The sequence below is a fragment of the Rhinolophus hipposideros genome (assembly GCF_964194185.1).
Source record: "Rhinolophus hipposideros genome assembly, chromosome: 18".
Taxonomy (NCBI): domain Eukaryota; kingdom Metazoa; phylum Chordata; class Mammalia; order Chiroptera; family Rhinolophidae; genus Rhinolophus; species Rhinolophus hipposideros.
This window is the reverse complement of record NC_138064.1, coordinates 30,659,495-30,678,235: the sequence shown is the minus strand read 5'-3', so window position 1 is coordinate 30,678,235 and position 18,741 is coordinate 30,659,495. Positions and strand designations below refer to the sequence as shown.

Sequence of the window (18,741 nt, the reverse complement as noted above, 5' to 3'; positions counted from 1 at the left end):
TACCTGTGTATAGAATTACTCTTTTCATATAAATGTCAAAGTAGTAAAAATATGCATTAAATCAATTATGGCCCAAACTTTGAACAACGTGTGTTATTTCATTCCAGCAATGGCTGGGTGCCATACCTCCGAGATCATCAGTGGAAATCTTTAAAGTGCACTATAAGGGAAATTTTAAGCTAGCTATTTTGAAGCTAAGCCTATATTTATCATAAGCAATTACATTCTTTCTTACTGTACTTCAACTTGTTATTCCTTGTCACAAATATATTAAAATTTTTGTATCTTTCGAACTAAGATTGACAAAGAATCTTCACTATGTAGTGATTGCATGAAACTAGACCACAGACATAGTAATGACACTTTACAGCTTAGTAAATGCCATCACAGCAACAGGCTCAATTTGGGTCAAAAATCACACAAAACTACTTCTTGCAAGATACTTTGATCCTATTAACTAATGTATGCACCCTCACAAAATGGCCTGTACTAATAAAAACCAGGTACACAGATGGTCTTTGAAATGTTGTTTATAATACCTGGAAATAAAAATTAGAAATACATAAATATCCAATGGTAAGGAATGGATTAAATGAATTGAAATATGTTTGTGCAATGAGATTCTATGCTGCTAATAGAAATATTGTGGAAAAGGTTCAATATATACTATGAAGTAAAAACTCTCATATGTTTAAATGCATGTACACCTTTTCCTACTGTCCTTAAATCATGTGGAAGAGATACGCCAATATAGTGCTTTTGAGGTGGTAGGATTACAAGGGGTTTATTTTCTTTTCTGCTCTATTTTTTTTTAATTTCTTCTATATAGATCATGTGTTATGTCTATTAAGTAAAAATAAATACTTCTGCCTAACTTATCTAATATACATAGCAATGCTAACCAAAAAGAAGTTCACCCACTCTCTAAATCAAATTTTTTTCATTTTTATACACTTGATACTTTATTCAAGACACATATGTTCTTAAAAACAGACAGAGACTTTCCCTCACTCCACTCATTAAAACTGTTTAGAAGGCAGTAGTATTCCCGTGTCTAGACTGCCACCCTGACTACCTGTCCTTACCTGTTACAACCATGTTTTGCCCATCCCCCATCGTAGGTGACTCAAAGGAGGCACCAAGTGGTACCATTATTAAAGGGCATAATTCTTACGTATAGAATTGCTGTCTCATTCATTACCACTAATGTCTGTAAAAGTTAACATACAATACAATACAATAAGAACCTATACTCAACGCCCTAACTCCAAGCCAATCAATAGGCACCACTTCTTTCAGCACAGAAAAGTCAATTCTAACCACCAAGGATGATGCAAAAGTCAAATCCACCCCAGAGAACTGCAGGGGACAGAAGCAGTGGGAAGAGAGTGTGGTGACACTAGGAAAAAATAATGATGTGCTCGTTACCTTTAGTGGGCTCAGAAAGAAAGAACCTACAGATTGAAAGTGGCATGCTGTAGAGGTGCGGAAGATGAAGGGGACGTTTGGCGTCAAGCTGGAAGAGAATGAGACTCCAAGGCACCAAGAGAAGATGCTTATCATCAAATGTACGGGGTCTGGGCATCACCATGACTTGATCATGGAACAGCACACACTGCCTGCTGCTCTTCTGGCTCCTGGTCTATTATCCATTCACAGGACCTTACCCAGTTCCCTCCTTTGCAGAGATCAAAGACAGCCAAATCCGCGGACAGGAACACCTATTGTGCACGATGTCTTTGTGTCCCTCATCACTTGAGAGCTCTGGCTGTGTGAAGAGACTGCTTTTTTGTGCAATTTTGTCACAAATCATTTCCCTATGACTCTCTGGGGTCTGAGGCAAGTAGGACAGGAGAAGATTGTCCATATTAGAACTGGCTCTGTGTGGCATATTACATTTACAGTGGTGACACTGACTCCTCTACAGGCTTCCTGGAATATTCTTTGTTACTAAAATCTTAGTTACTACGCAGTATCTGGATCCATTTAAAGAGAAAGGCATACACCTATTGCAGACTCACTTCAGCTACCTCATCATTCAGTCCATTATTCACCAAATATTTTTAAGAAATCGTGTTCAAAGTTTGTCCTAAAAATTGCAAGGATACAAGATGAGTGAGAAAGCATTCTTGTTTTCAAGAAGCTTGAAAAGGAGTAGATGTTAATAGATATTTATTAAGCATTCATTATGGGCTATCAGGATATTGCTTTGCAGATATGTATATATCTTTTCAGTCCACTCAAGAGGTATTTTTCCAGATTTTACATAAGAGGAAACTGAGGCATAGAAAGATTAAAGCAACTGTTACAGGCTGAACTGTGCTCCACCAAAATTCATGTATTGAAGTACTAAACCTCAGTAACTCAGAACGTGACTGTATTTGGAGATAGGGCTTTCAAAGATGTAATTAAGGTAAAATGAGGTCATATGGGTGGGTCCTAATCCAATGTGACCAGTATTCTTATAACAAGAGGACACTGAAATAAACACACATGTGTAGGAGAAAAGACCGTGCAGAGGACACACAGAGAAGGTGGCCATCTTCAAGCCAAGAAGAGAGGCCTCAGAAGAAACCAACCCTGTTGACACCTTCATCTTGGACTTCCCCCCTCCAGAAATGTGAGAAAATAAATTTATGTGGTTTAAGTCACCTAGTCTTTGCTTTTCCGTTATGGCAGTTCTAGAAAACTAATATAACAATTTATCCAGGGCTACAAGAAAGCAAGCAAAGGATTTTCTACTGGGTCCATCAAATACATGCCTTCTGAACAGAGAAAAAGGCACATGAGAAAAGATAACTGTATGACAAGAGCTAAGGTCCATACAAATTGCCATGGCAATTCAAAGGAGGGCAAGATTTCTGCTGGCTGGGGCAATCTGGGGAGATGGTAAGGCATATAAGAAGATAACACATCAGCTGGTGACTAGAGTGAGCTGAGGATGACTATAGCCCTGGAACCCTTTCTCCTCTTCTGGAAAAGTCAGAGACAGGCTTTGGGTGAGCATTTGTGATACAGCAGTCTCTGTGCTAACTCTTCAGACCTTATCTCCACTCCTCCAGTGATGCTGACACAGGCTATATTTCTGCCGTTCTGGAGATGAGGAAATGAAAAGCACAGCATTCTGTCCAACGCAGGCAGAATTTGAACCAGACAGGCCTGATTCCTAACCCTTGCTCAGAACCATTCTGTTGACTTGCAGAATGTCAAAAACCTTGTGCTTTAGAACAGATTCATTTTCTGTTTTTTCTTTCTTGTTTAAACAGAGTATCTGTCTGAATCATTGGTTAATCTGATCACATAAACTAGAACTGTCATGACTTGGAGGGCCTCTGTCTAGAAGAGATAAATCAATGATTCAGAGACACTAAAGTGCATCAAGAAATATGGAAGAGAGTTTTTTTTACAGGTACAATATAGTTGACTTTCATCAGATACATCAAATTCTTTTTTGTAGACAGGGCAAGAAATCACAAGGAAGCCCCAGGACACTAGGTGGTAAAATCTACAAATCATGCCAAATCTGAATCCTTGAGGAATAGTTCAGACTCAGACATGTATAACTAGTGACATTATTTTCAATTACACTCAGATGGGCTTACAAAATAATTACACTGGTGTGGGTTTTACCTAAATACAGCACAGTGGTTCCGGATGGGAGCAACTGAGTCACACACAGACCCGGATTTTAATTCAGGCTTTATCGTTTCTTTGTATGTGACCTCAGATAATTCCTCAAACTTACTAAGACACAGATTTCTCATTTGAACTGCAGAGGTGACACCATTTCACAGACTCCCTGTGAGGACTACATTAAGCAATATGTGCCAACTGTCTAGAACAGTGCCTAACAGAACAATCGGGCGGGGGTGGGGGCACTGCTGGAAATCAGTATGGCACCCTGGTTGACAGCCTAGGCTTTGGCAAACGACTTAACCTACCCACTCTTAAAACTTATCGCACCTGTAAAATGGGCACACTTACATTAATGGTCTTCATGATTTCAACAAATATTGACTGTGAGCCAATTCTATAGCGGGTGTATAGGAGTGAACAAGACGAGGACCCCCTCCCTCATGGAGCACATATTCTAGCTGTTATTTATTGAATTATGTGAGGATTAAATGAAAACATGTACATAAAGCACTTATCCCAGTACACAGCATGCTGTATGCTCAATCAATGGCGTTGATTACCATTAATAACCATAAGACAGAACTCTGTTTAGGTGAATTTAGCTGACCAAACGCCTTTAAAGCCAGTAAAATTTGAGTTTTCTTTCCCTTGAAACCTGCACATTAAACTTCCTTTCTGAGGAAAGCAGAGTTATACTGAAGATTGGTAGGAAGCAGCTATATCAGGTAAAAAAAAAAAAAGAAAGAAAAGAATGTACCTAAGTGGGTAAATGGGTGATGCAGTAAAGCTCAACATCGGCAGATGATTTTTATTTAAGTTCATTTAATTTTATTCAATTAAATTTAAGCTGACATTCAATAAACTATGGGTATTTTTAATTCTGAAATGTTTTTGTTATCGAGAAACGGTTACTCATGTCCTAGTGTAGGAGCTGGTAAAAATGACAACGGGCAGGTAGGTAACCAGCATCGTTCACCTGTCTGTGTTTGTGGGACTGGCCTCTGCTGGTCCATTCAGGTGTGACTGCCCCCGACACTGGCAAATCACTTTGGAAATGTGAACCACTGTCACAAAAGGAACAAAGAGAGGAGACAGAGACTGAATTGGATGTGAGACAAAAGGTTCCCCACTGCTGAAAACGACGCACAGTGCGTGTTCTTCTGACCAGGTGACGTGACAGCTACAGGAGAAAGGCAACACAATCGCCCTTCATGCTCAAGATCAACTTCGAATTTGGGGGGGCTTTTCAAAGCCACCTCAAGTGGATGTTGAATGCCTCATCCTGCTACCAATACAAGTGAAAGTTCCCATCTCCATATGACATTTTTAGCTGTTGGGATTCCTGTCTAAAGTCTGTGATCTTCCTAAATTCACCTGCGCATCCTGGAGGGCTGAGACGAACCAACCAGAAAGGAAAATGGCAATCTGGAGGCTACAACTATGTCCACAGGAAGCCCACGCACCGGGTTTCTCAAATGAATAGGGCTCTCTTGACACAAAGCATTGTGATTCTTTCCAAATGCTCCAATCTTTCACATGATATGGTCCTCGTGGCTCGAAATAAATTATAGGGTTTTTTTTTCTTCTAATACCCTCTCTCTGAAGTGGGCTGCACAGACAGTCTACAAAGAACTTGAAATGTGGCTCTGTCACAGCTTTCGCTCAGTACCTAGATGCTTCTGTAAGCTTGTTTTCTTCTCGTTCTCACAATTTTGCCACCCCAGTTCCTCTTGCCATGTTATATAATGATTTACTTCACTGTTAACACTTCTGATTTCACATAGGTAATTTTATCGTGGGAAATTATGTATCTATTTCTTTCTTAAAAACAATTTCAAGAAATGCAATATTTAGAAAGGCAATAATCCTAAATGTACGGCCTAAATTTCTTTAAGTACTGTCAGAACAGTGACCTTCACCATTATTGGACCACTTTAGGTCCAATAATGGTGAATAAGTAGGGTTTAAAGTTATGTCTTAAAAAGGACTTGCCAAGGCTGTCTGCTCATTATTATAACCACAGGAAATAGCAGCATAAAATATTATCTAAATACATGACAGAAAGGATCAATTCAGGAGCTCCACTTCCTATTTCCGTATGAACCATTTTCCTTCACCTCTTATGAACTAAACAAGCCTTTCTCCAATGTTTCTTTACTAATTGGGATAGTATCCCCCGAACAGTGTTTCTTGGGACCGGGAGAGTTGAGTCAAAAGAACCCACAAGATGAAAAAGCATACTTTCTCATGATTCCCTTCCCCCCCTCAAATCATTCTAGGCAACCGTCTTGAGACTCTGCAGAGAATATTAACAATCTTGAATTTAAAAAATTCAATCCCGTTATCAATCTTCTGTCCACAGAAAACATAGCAGTGTATTTTAACATTGTATAATTCCTGCTATATTTTAAACTAAAAGCATCAACTATAACTGTTTAATTTAATCACCTCCCTTTCATTTGAATTCACATGGAAGATACTTACAGCTACTTAAAAAATTAAGTGGTAAAATGTATATGAAGAATATGTATCTTGATATTTTAATTATGCTCAATTGAATGCACTTAGATTTAAAGTGCTTTTCACAAATGACATGTGCTAAGAATATCTAATTGCACACTGACATTCTAAAATGTGTGCTTACATGTGTCAAAAATAGATTAATATGAAGTTATGGAATATGACTTTTTAAAAAAACTAAAACCCAAATACATTATTTTGATTATTTGGACACAAATAAAATTGCAACTACAAAAAAAGTCTATACTAGTAAATGTCTAACGGTTTACATTACATACAAAATGAATACTCAAGTGATGACAGTTTTTGATTTTTCAGTAAATTGGAAAATGAAGACTTCTTAAGAAATGTAGCTTCAACGTATTTCCCATTTATTCTCTTACTAATTCAATGTTAAAAGCAGATATGAAAATAATCTGTGTATAGTAGTACAGAAAGTACAGGTATAAATAATCATCGTATATAAAGATCACAGGTACAAAACAGATGTTCATCAAATAGCAGTGGATGAACTGAAATAAAATGCAGGGCCCAACAGCAGTTAACTGCTGTTCACAAGTACTAAAGACAGACACCAAACAACCTCACAGAGAAGCGAACAAACTTGAGGGAGCATGAGGCCCAGAGGCCACTCACTCCATCTAGTTTTGAGTAGAAATTGTCAGACCCAGTGTCCTGACAAGAGGGGTCATCACTCTACTGCCATCAGGAATGAGTCCCCATTACAAGTTGAGAAAAAACCTGTATCTTCACCCCTAGTATTATGGGCTAAATTGTGTCCCTCCAAAATTCGTGTTGAACTCCTACCCTTGTATCTCAGAATGTGACTATATAGGGAGGCAGGACCTTTAAAGAGGTAATTTAAGGTAAAATGAGGTTATATGGGTAGGCCCTAATCTGATGTGATGAGAGTCCTTATAAAAGATTAGGATACAGCCCACACACAGATTGAGGCGTGACTATGTGAGGACATAGTGAGAAGATGGCCATCTGCAAGCAAAGCAGAGAGGCTTCAGAAGAAAACCAAATCTGCAGATACCTTGATCTTGGACTTCTAGCTTTCATAAGTGTGAGAAAACAAAATGCTGTTGTTTAAGCTATGCAGTCTTTGGTATTTTGTTATGGCAGCCCTAGCAAACTAATACACCTAGTTAGACTAACTGTACATCTCTAAACATATAGCAATACAGGATTTTCTCCTTTGATTTGGTGTGTAAATTAAGCTCTTAAGTAAAAAGTCTGTAACCAGATTTTTAAGAACGTTGAGTAGAGAATGAATTTTCACCACTTAATTGTTTTTGAGACAGATATCAAATTGAAATTTCCTATTCTTAATTTCTTAACTACATGGCAGAAAAAGGCTACACTGTTTACACGTTTTACAAATATTAAATTTCACATTTTCAACTTCTTAGGGTTTTAATAGGTCTACAGAAGCCTGGCCAAGAAACCAAAGTAGAATCTGTTTGACTGACATTAAAAAGCAATTAAGTTACAGACCTGTCAAATATGTTCACATTTGGGTTCTGCCTGTTATACATGTCTATTTTGACTACTACTACCAGAACCATTTAATGATTTACAGACCCTCACTGTCTAAAGTACCTTAACTGTATGAAAGCTGTGACCTAATCTTTCTTCATGTTTTTATATCATAACGAGCCCCTCCCCTATTTATTAGAAATCCAGAAGGATGTCCGGACATTTGAACTGTCTTGAGTTAAGCGACTCTGAGACTTTCCCCAACAAGGGTAAGAGAGGAACATAGAAAAGAGACATTTCTCTGGCTTAGTGTCCATCACAAGCTGGACTTTCCCCTAATAAGATGACGTTTCTGAGCCAACAAATGCAGTCCTTAGTGTCATCAGATATCTCTTTCATTTTTGCCCAGAGTCCAACTTGAAATCTAGAGAAAGAACTTTTCACAGATGTTTGAAAGCAGCAGAATTCTTATTCCAGTGCCTTAATACCAACCCCCAGAAGCATTTTTGGGCAAACTATGATGGAGGTGCCTCATGGGCTTCTCCTAAACTTCTAATCTAGATATTGCCACGGTTAACGGTTTTTGTTATTCATTATTTCTCTCTCTCTCTCTCTCTCTCTCTCTCTCTCTCTCTCTCTCTCTCTCTCTCTCTCTCTCTCTCTCTCAGAATTTCTTTTTTACAGCAGTTTCAGGTACAGAGGTTTCCCATACACCCCCTGCCCACACATGCACAGCCCTCCCCTTTATCAACATCCCTACCAGAGTGGTGCATTTGTTACAAATGATGAGCCTACATTGACTCATCTTATCACCCAACACCCATAGCTTAATTTAGGGTTCATTCTTGGTACCTTCTATGGCTTTGGACAAAAGTATGATGACATGTATCTATCATGATATCATATGGAATATTTTCACTGCCCTATGAATCCTCTATGCTCTGCTTATTCATCTCTCCCCACCCTCCCAACTCCTGGCAACTACTGACCTTACTATTGTCTCCATAGTTCTGTCTTTTCCAGAATGTACTGTAGTTGGAACCATAGATTATGCAGCCATTTCAGATGGGCTTCTTTCACTTAGGAATAAACATTTAAGGTTCCTCCATGTGTTTTCATGGCTTGATAGCTCATTTGTTTTTAGGGGGTCAATAATACTCCATTGGATATATCACAGTTTATTTATCCATTCACCTACTGAAGGACATCTTGGGTTTCTTCCAAGTTTTGCAGTTATAAATAAAGCTGCTAAAAATATCCTCATACAGGTTTTGTTGAAAACATAAATTTTCAACTCCTTTGGATAAACATCATGGAGTGCAATTGCTGATCTTACCATAAGAGTACGTTTAGCTTTGTAAGAAACCTCCAAACTTTATCTTCCAAAGTGGCTGTACCATTTTGCATTCCTACACGCAGTATAAGAGTTTCTATTCCTCCTCATCCTGAGCAGAATTTGATGTTGTCAGTGTTCTGGAATTTAGCCATTCTGATAAGTGTGTAGTGGTATCTCATTACTGTTAGTCGCTTTTTGTTCTGATTCTTTCATTATTCTGACATGATAAATTCCCACGTTACCCATTCGATGAAATCTTTTCTACTAAAAAACACAGGCAATAACGAATAAGCTACACCAAATGCCCCAAGTTATCTCCATCCTCTTCTTAAAGTTCTACACGGGGGTCAGTTTATTTGCAATTCTTAGAAAGGAAGCAAAATAAAATAAATAGGGAGCTTTTTAAAAGTTGGTTCCTTTACTGAGTAATCATGGAAAACCTTTCTTATGACACATTCTGGATCTGTACATATGCACACTTGGTACAGCTATTCCTTAAAGTCCATCAATTCTTTCAACCTGCTACAGTCTATGGAGTTAATGCCTCGACACTGGCTATCTATGTCTAAGTTAACAGCAACACGGTAGACGAAATGACTACACTACACTTACTGCCCTTATCACTAACACCTTCTGGTCAAGCCTTTATCCAGTCGATAAACATTCTTAAGCCTCTCCCATATGTCAGACACAGTACTAGGCACAGAGGCATAAGCGAGACATGGGTCCTGTCCTTAGCATTTTTAGATGTCTCAGTTTAGTAAACATTTACCCAAGGTTCCCAGGATGCAATCACCTTTCAGCACAAAGTTTTATAGGAGGAAGATCTCCTCAAGTGGAAAAACAGGACCATATTTAACAAAGACAATAGGTTATATCTAATGCCTGAAACAGTCCCTAAGCCTTGGAGCCAAAGGAGAGTTAGGAGACAGGAATAAATCATAAGTATAAATTAAGAAAACTTACAATATGAGAACTGAAGAACTATGGGTAGTTTATTTTGCTTTATTTTCTACCTTACCTTTAATATGGTTATTTTTACATAATTTAAAAATGTTATATGTCAAATATAGGAAATTTTGTGATATGATCTTGACAACAATATGTATGTTTGGTATAATTTTAAGTTTATAAAAATCTGGGGGGTGGCCGGATGGCTCAGTTGGTTAGATCGCGAGCTCTCAACAACAAGGTTGCATGGGATGGTGGGTTGCGCCCCCCCTACAACTAAGATTGCAAACGGCGACTGGACTTGGAGCTGAGCTGCGCCCTCCACAACTAGATTGAAGAACAGTGACTTGGAGCTGATGGGCCCTGGAGAAACACACTGTTCCCTAATATTCACCAATAAAAATTAAAAAAAAAAATCTGGAAATGAACAATATTGTAAATAATGTAAAGCTTATGAAAGCAAGGATGATTAAAGATTTCACTTTAATCTTCTTATAAGTCTATTAAACCAGAAATTACCACTGATGAACAACCCCCCGAAAAAAACCCCAAAACTTAAATATGGTCTCACATTGTTGGGTGTATGTAAAAAAAAATCTCCCAGAGAATATTCCAAATAATAACAAAATTTGATACAACATAACTAACCATTAGATTTTCATTAAACTACAAATGAATTATAAAGATGTAAGCATTACAAAAACAACCTGATTTCCATAGCATCAATATACGTAATACATAATAATAAATCTTGGCTGCTTGGCATGCTACGTAGGAGCAACCCCATAGAAATCCAACTTAACGACTGAGCCTCACGCCATTCTATATTTATAACTAGGATATGTGCACAGAGACTTGCACAGAGGAATAAAAATTCTGCCTTAAGAAAACTGCATTGTGAGGCCACATCCACAGAAACCCTGGGAAGAAAAAGATCACAAAAGTAAGAATTAAATCCATTTCGGGCAGTCTGACTCACCAGTTCTTTCTGATTGTCAGAGCACATGTGTTCATTACATGAGGAAATTTTCTCCCTAGTTTTATATGATTGGGTCTGAAATTTCAATGGATTTCAAGCTCAATCATGAGGAATATGGCTTTGTGTATATTTTATGACCAAAATACATACACTACTATTCAGGGGATACTTAACAGAATTCAAGCTAAAACCAAAATAGTATTAGAAAAGTTGGAACACATTTATAGAAAGTTCAAACAAACGGACTTGTTAAGCGAAGTTATTAATATTTACGTGGGGTCATGACTCAAGGCCGCTCTATGGCCTGGCATACAAAGATGAGGCTTGCCAAATTTACTCTTTCAATAATTAAATAAAATAAAAAAAAAATGTGAAACTTGAATTAGCGAAGGCTGACAATGAAAAAAGGCTGAAGGTCATACTATGTGAAGGTCAGATGATCAGCAACAACATGAAGGGAATTCCTGAAGAAGTCAACACCATGAGGAAAAGAAGTAGATCTTTGAAGTAAAAATATGCACAGAACACTGACAACATCAAATGCTGGCAAGGATGTGGAGCAGCAGGAAATCTCACTTATTGCCAGTGGGAATGCAAAATGGTATTACCACTTTGGAAGACAGTTTGGAGGTTTCTTACAAAACTAAACATACTCTTACCATAAGATCCACTCTTACCATACACTCTTTGGTATTTACCAAGAGGAGATGAAAACGTTTGTTTTCAACAAAAACCAGCAGCTTTATTTATAATAGCCCAAACCTGGAAGAAACCAAGATGTCCTTCAGGTGAATGGATAAATAAACTGGTACCTCCCGACAAAGGAATATTATTGAATGCTAAAAAGAAATGAACTATCTAGTCTTGAAAAAACATAGAAGAATCTTAAATGCATATTACTAAGTGAAAGAAGCAAACCTGGAAAGGCTTTTTATTATATGATTCCAACTATAGAATATTCTGGGGAAGGCAAAACAATGGAGACAGTAAAAAGATGAATGGTTGCCAGGGGTGAGGGAGGGAGGGAGAGATGAATAGGCAAGCACAGAAGATTGATAGGGCAGTGAAAATACTCTGTATTTTATGACAGATTTATGTCATGACACATGTGTCCAAACCCACGGAATGTATGACACTATGAATGTACCCTAAGGTAATCTATGGACTTTGAGTGACTGTGGGGTGTCAATGTAGGCTCATCAATTACAACACACGCACCACTCTGAGGGGGGAATGCTGATAATCGGGGAGTTTATACATGTGAAGGGGCAGGAGTATGTGGGAAATCTCTGTGCTTTTCTCTCAATATTTGAAACTTAAAATTGTTGCAAAAAAATAAAGTCTTAAAAAACACACACACGCAGACAGATGCAAAGTCACTGTGAGAGAGACCAGAAAGGCCAAGAGGAGAAAACAGAGAAAGCAACCAGTTCCCAGAGCGGCCTCAATTCTCAAGAGCCTTTGTTTTCATTTTACGCACATGCTCAGGGTAAACCTACACTTACATTTTGCTACTTTAGTGAATTTCTGCCTCCTGTAACCAAGAGCGATCTGGAGTAGGAATGGGTTCTAGAATCTGCAACAGATCCTCAAAGAAGACATGGGATTAACTATGAAGCAGAGGACAAGAAGGTCGTCCCTGGCCTACCACATTGCTTATGGACCTGCCGGTGGCAGTTTCTTTGCTCTTATTCTCATTGAAAGGTAGGGTCTAATTTCTCTCCTCTTGAATCTGGGCTGGTGTGAGTGGTTTATCTGACCAACAGAATCCAGCAGAAGTCACATTCACAATTAAATCATAAGAAATCTTGCAGCTTCTACCTAGGAGTCTTAGAATATCTGCTTGGGGCAAGCTCCCTCCTAGAATTAAGCTGCCAAGGGTTGAAAAGCCCCAGGTACACAGAGAAGCCCCAGCCGGTGCTCTGGACAACAGCCCCAGCTGCTCTAAGTCAAAAGTGAGCATCCCTGCCAGCCACCAATGTGAGCCATCTTGGACATCCATCCCAGTCCCGCCTTCAGATGACTCCAGCCCTGGCTGCTATCTGCTTATAACCACAGGAAGATCACAAGTGAGAAGTGTCCATCTGAATCCGTCAGTCCACAGAACCATGAGATAATAAACTGCTGTTTGAAGCCACTAAATTTTAGGATGATTTTATAGCAATAGATAACCAAAACACTTCTCCTCAATGATGGAGAAACACTGAAATCACTGCCATTAGGAAGAGGATGGACAGTAAGGCAGACAGGGAGTATGTGTGTTGGCAGTGGGGAGGGTTACAATTTTAAATTTACTCAGTATTGCGCAGGAGTTTAAATGGACAGGCTGAAGAAATGACTTTAGTCTAGGAAAGAAACCACAAAGTTACAAAAACCTTGCTTAAATAAATATACAGTTCCAACTATATTTACATAAAATCCTATAAATCCACACTTCTATAACAGACATACTCACGGTATGCCATATTATAGACTTTGAAAATAATATTCCCATTTACTATTCTGACAAGTGAAGCATATGAGTTGCACTAATGGGAAAAAATGCAATGTGGGAGTCCTCTGACTTGCTCCTCTGGCACGGGGTTAGACTAAAGCATCCAAAAGCAAACATTTATAGTGCTTAGGGATATACTCAGATGTAATGAAAAGTATAAAGACATGCATGGAAATGAAAAACACCAATTTCAGGATAGGGTTATCTCTTGGGAGATGAGAGAGCTAAAGGCTATTGGGACAGGTACGTGAAGGACTCCACCTGCATTTGTCAAGTTTGACATCATAAGGTAACTGTTAGGTACATGGGTATTTGTATCCTTTTGTTCTTCAAAATCATAAAAATTAAGTGCAACTGAATGTGATGCAAAAAAATACGAGTAACACAAACTTGCCTTAAAAATGGTATCTGATACATGGCTATACAAATAGGCATGAAAATATCATGCATATGGGAATTACCATAATAATGGAAATATAGGTGACAATATGAGGGTCACACTTACTTTCAGGAGAGAGCAAGTAAGACTGTTCTTCATGCTATGTTTTTTCCAATGGTGATATTCTCACCAATCCCCTTCAGCAGAGACATGAGCATATCAATTATTTTTCCCTCTTAAAATGAATATAAACTCCAATAAGAATTAGATACATTTATACATATATACACACACAAATATGCATAGATGTATCTCAATGGAAAAACACAGTGGGCTCATTATCAAAGGACCATTGTTCAAAAAGCATGTTCACTTATCTTTCCAAAAATTATTACAAAATACTATTATTTTTTATAGGTACATAAGTACTTTTTAATAATATGAGCTTTATAAGACAGAGGTTCCTACTTTTATTCTGGTGAATATTATTTCATTTCTTTTCAATGTAGACTTTCATGCCAAATAAATTGATCATCATATTTACATCTTCCTTGAAACCAGTCATGGCACCATTTGTATTTTCTTATCTGATGACCTTAAGATCAAAGGATCACAAACTAAGGATCCCAGCCCCCTCAGGATTTCAACTCTCTATTCCACTAGATGCGTAGAAGACAGTTAATACACACTTATTTTGTTGAACTGGGGACTGCAACCTGTAGATCACATGGCATTCATTACACGTTATTTTTTTCTTAAGGTAACAGCAACACAGCAAGAACAATAATATACTCAGAGATAATATGTCAGTTTTTTAAGTCACTGGGAACCTAATAGGAAATGAGTAGTGGTGACAGACCCTCTCTCCTCTGCCCCATTTACTGAAAGCCTCTGCTGTCACTGACAGTGATCACCAATCACATCTCCTACAGGGGCTGAGCTCCTGACCCAAGAATGGGAAGGATAGAACGAAACAGAAGGTATATATATTTTGTGCAGAGACACCTGAGGGTCCAGATCCCTGTCAACACTCCTACGACTTCTAGCCTAATTACAAAGTGGAAAACCAACTTATGGAAAAAAACACACACACAAGAACCTTTCAGACTTAGAATGTGTAGCCAGCCCCCAGTCTCAGCATCTAGTTTAGTCTTGAACTGTGCTAAATACATCACTACTGTTAAGTGTGAATCGATAAACATGCTCAGAAAACTGAAACTGAATTTTTCACCTCTGAACTAAAACCAAATGTGCAAGAAATGAGTTGAAAAATAGTTAGATTTACCCTTGCACATGTGTCAATGAAACAGAAGAGTATTTTTTAATCTCTTTACTTATAGAATTTTTTATATAAAAATAAATGAGCGGGATTAATTTTATTCCCTTTTTCCTCCAAAATCTTCCACCAAATATTTTTGTTGTTTTTCTAAAAAGGTATAAAATAAAACAGACTATTAGTTTAGCTAAGTGCTATGAAGGTTATGAGACAAAGACCTTCCCGCATATTTTCCGTTTTTGTAGAAAACAGATTACAAAACAGAAATAGCCTTCTTCAAAGAAATGAGCAGCTTTGATTACAAGTGCAAAAGTCAGCCATGTGTACTAATTCTCAGTAATAATGAAGCAAGGTGAGCTCCCCAGGGACTTAAAAGTCAAAGCCTGGAAATGCTTGGGTGAACTAAGGGGAACTACTCATGTGACACAACTTTTCAAAACCCTTTGTATTCCCAATTGGACACACAAGGCTGTGGAACTCACAAGGACTTTCTAAGGTGTGTGACTGGCTCAGGTGATGGGGAAAACTCTGTCAAAGCCTGCAAAGAGAGATGCTGCAGCTATTAAAAAAAAAAAAAAACAATGAAAATGGACACATCCATCCCACCACTCAGAGATCAAAAGGGGCCTGGATTGTTGGCTACCTACAGGATTGCTTACCTGAAAAAGAAACTTACTTCTTAAAGCCATGACTGTAAAGCAAAAAAAAAAAAAAAAAAAAAGGCAAAACAGGAGACTTGAAACACTGAGGACCACTGTCTACCAGCCTTAGAGATGAAGGATGGCAAACCTCATTTCACAGATATTTTAAGTAGCTGTAAAGCCCAAGTGGCTCCAATTTTAAGCCTGTGTTTAGATCAGGTTTGAAAAAGGGCTGCACCTCTTTACAATAACTAGGCACCACTTCTGATGCCAGTCTGGGCTTTGTGTTTGAAATGGGCAACCACAGATGAGAAAACAAGACCACCTACAGTAGATGATACGTGCCACAACTGATCTCCTTGGCACCCAGACCCACGTGCAGGCAAAATGCTTTCATTAAAAAGAAAATAAACCTCAAGATTAATGCCAAAATCTTGAACAGTATCACATAATTAATTTCACATTTTAAATTCTTACACAGATAGATAATCGTGCCTTTTCAGTAAGTTTAAAACCTGTCTTTTTTTAAAAAAACAAACCCACCTGACCTACTGAAATGCCCTGATACCTTAGGCCCCTTGGAATACCCTACAGGACAAGCAGTCTATGAATGTGCCTGTTTAAAATAAGAAATCTAGTTTCTCAAATGGAAACGGCAGCTTTTTTTTAAATGAAGAGCAGTTTTTGCAACTCCTAATGTTCTTTTTGATTATTACTGTGTGCCCTTTTTATTTAGGAAATTAAAGCCTCCCCTTTTCATCCTGAATGCTCCTAAAGTTACAGGACAAGGGGATCCTACCTGGCCGTCTAAGACAGGTCAGTGATCAAACAGAAAGACAGGCAGGCAGTAGCCCAATTCCGTCCACCTCTTAAGAATCACCAGGAGCTAGGACTTAGCTCCTGCTAAATTCAAGGAACCCCCATTCATCGTTAGACAGGACAATAAGCCCTTTCCAAACAAAGGTTTAATATTTCCAGGTATTTGCCCAGCTTCTAAACTCAATGAATTTCAAGGAAAGATTATTTTATGAATGCCATTGCCTGAACAGAACAAGCTAATTAAAAAAAGTGACCTCATCTCTCTTATAAGAAAAGAAACATAGGTGTAGATGGAAAATATACCAATATTATATTGCCCTAGTGATCAAAGCACGTTTATTTACCCAACCTTATCTTAAAACACCATTCTTTGTATGAGTTTAATTTATTTAAAAAGTGTTTACATTCACATGAACAAACCTGTACATGAGATAAAACAAGACATGTTTTGCTGAGCTTAAGAACAAGATGCAGGTTGTTATCTATATAAAGAAATATTCATTCCAAGCGTTTTGACAATGCAGAGCGCACTCAGCCAGTTATTTCCCAGCATCCTTTTTCCAGAAGCACTGGGAAGCTTGAGGTGCTGCTGGCACTTGGGAGGTAAAGCAAAGCAGAGCTATGGCTGCTGACTTCAAACTACAAATTTTAGTGCCTGACCTAGCAGAGGGTGCCATGAAGAAAGAAGGTACTAAAAGTTAACTTTAGAAAAAGTTAGCAAAGATTTTTCAAAGGCCAAATGCTTCTGCCACAAATGACATCTATTGCAGAACCAAATGCAAAGCAAGGACGTTGAACAGGCATGTCTGAACAGGCAGTAAGAAAAGAAACATTTACCCTTCCACCTCAGGAATGGTTCTCCTGTCTAGGAAAAGCCGAGGTGCCCTAGTAGACGCTGCCCTTGCACAGGATCTGTGGTTGAACAGAAGCCTTAGTTCACACTTGTTTACCACAGTGGTGATATGTCTGTGAAACAAGTCTTGTCAATGAAGAGATCTGCAAAAGGTACTTACACAGCCTCCAGCAAGAATTTCTGCTGCAAGTGGGACCGAACCATCTTTGTGCATACATTTATCCCTCACAAAATCATTCACCTTGAAGAAAAATATTTATAGAAGCTGATGAAAAATATAAAGAAAGTCATTAAACACATATAAATATATGTCTGTAAGTGTTATTTTTTTCTGTCAGTTTATTAGAGTAATCACAAACTAAATAAACTAAAGATCTTAAAAGTTTGTTTGAGAAGTGCTCTCAATAGCACATATATAATTTTTAAAAGGTTACAAGTATAGAAGGTGCCAAAAAAATGTATACACATTTTAAGAAAGGAAAAACCTATTAAAATTGTAGTACTCAATACACACAGATAACAAGAGATGAATACAAATTACTTTTGACTTCTGCAATTAGAAGAGGTGCTCAAAGTGGTTACACTCAGCGTCTAGACACTTCTGATTACAGCGAACTACTGCTTGAGCAACGTTGACCAAAGTGTCCACTTGTATACATTTTTTGGCACCCCTGGTATATATTATATAGATACACATTCCTGATATTTCAGGGGGGAAAAATTAAAAGATAGATGGCTTACAAGCCTAAAATTCAAATATGTCCTGCAATTATAACAGTATAAAAAGAGAAACATACTGATAATAGAGACAAAATGAAAACATACACTTTTATAACTTAAAAACTATCTTATAGGGTTTGATTAAAAATAACTTTCAAGTCTTCTAAACAAGATTTAATCTAAAATAACACTCATCATTGAGATAAATTTGGCTGAGCGTATTTTTCAACTTAGTCAAAATTCAGCCTCTAAAAATTTTCTCAAGGATTCTCAAAGAACATCAATAGCATTAATTAATTAAGTATAATATTCTTAAAATGGTTATGTACTACAAGCAATTTTGAGAATCAATCATATGTGTTTGGAAGATATAAGCCAGAAAAGATTAGCTGTCCCAAGGTCATATAATAAGATGGTAAAAGAAGAAAACCAAGGTACCAAGACTATACAGCTCAATCTAAAAGTAGAGCTTAGCTTTCTGGGCTTCATGTCCTTGGAGATGTAAATGTGATATCTCTCCATTCCACAGACACTGACTGAGTACCTGAGTACCATCTGCCAGGTGGGAGCCAGGCACCGGAGAAACAACCTGAAGGATCAGCTGCAACTGAGGCTCAGATCCCTCAACATATCGCTTTGGTAAATGTGTAGAGAA

The 18,741-nt window shown here is 37.9% G+C and overlaps 1 protein-coding gene across 1 annotated transcript in view; it reads right to left on the bottom strand.

Moving 5' to 3' along the window:
- SLC25A13 (solute carrier family 25 member 13) overlaps positions 1–18,741 on the bottom strand; it is a gene marked incomplete at its 5' end in the record, with an annotated part of 178,291 nt that overhangs the window by 29,079 nt on the left and 130,471 nt on the right. The window contains 1 exon segment of the mRNA XM_081079534.1: positions 17,527–17,607. Coding sequence (XP_080935660.1) covers positions 17,527–17,607 — 81 coding nt within the window.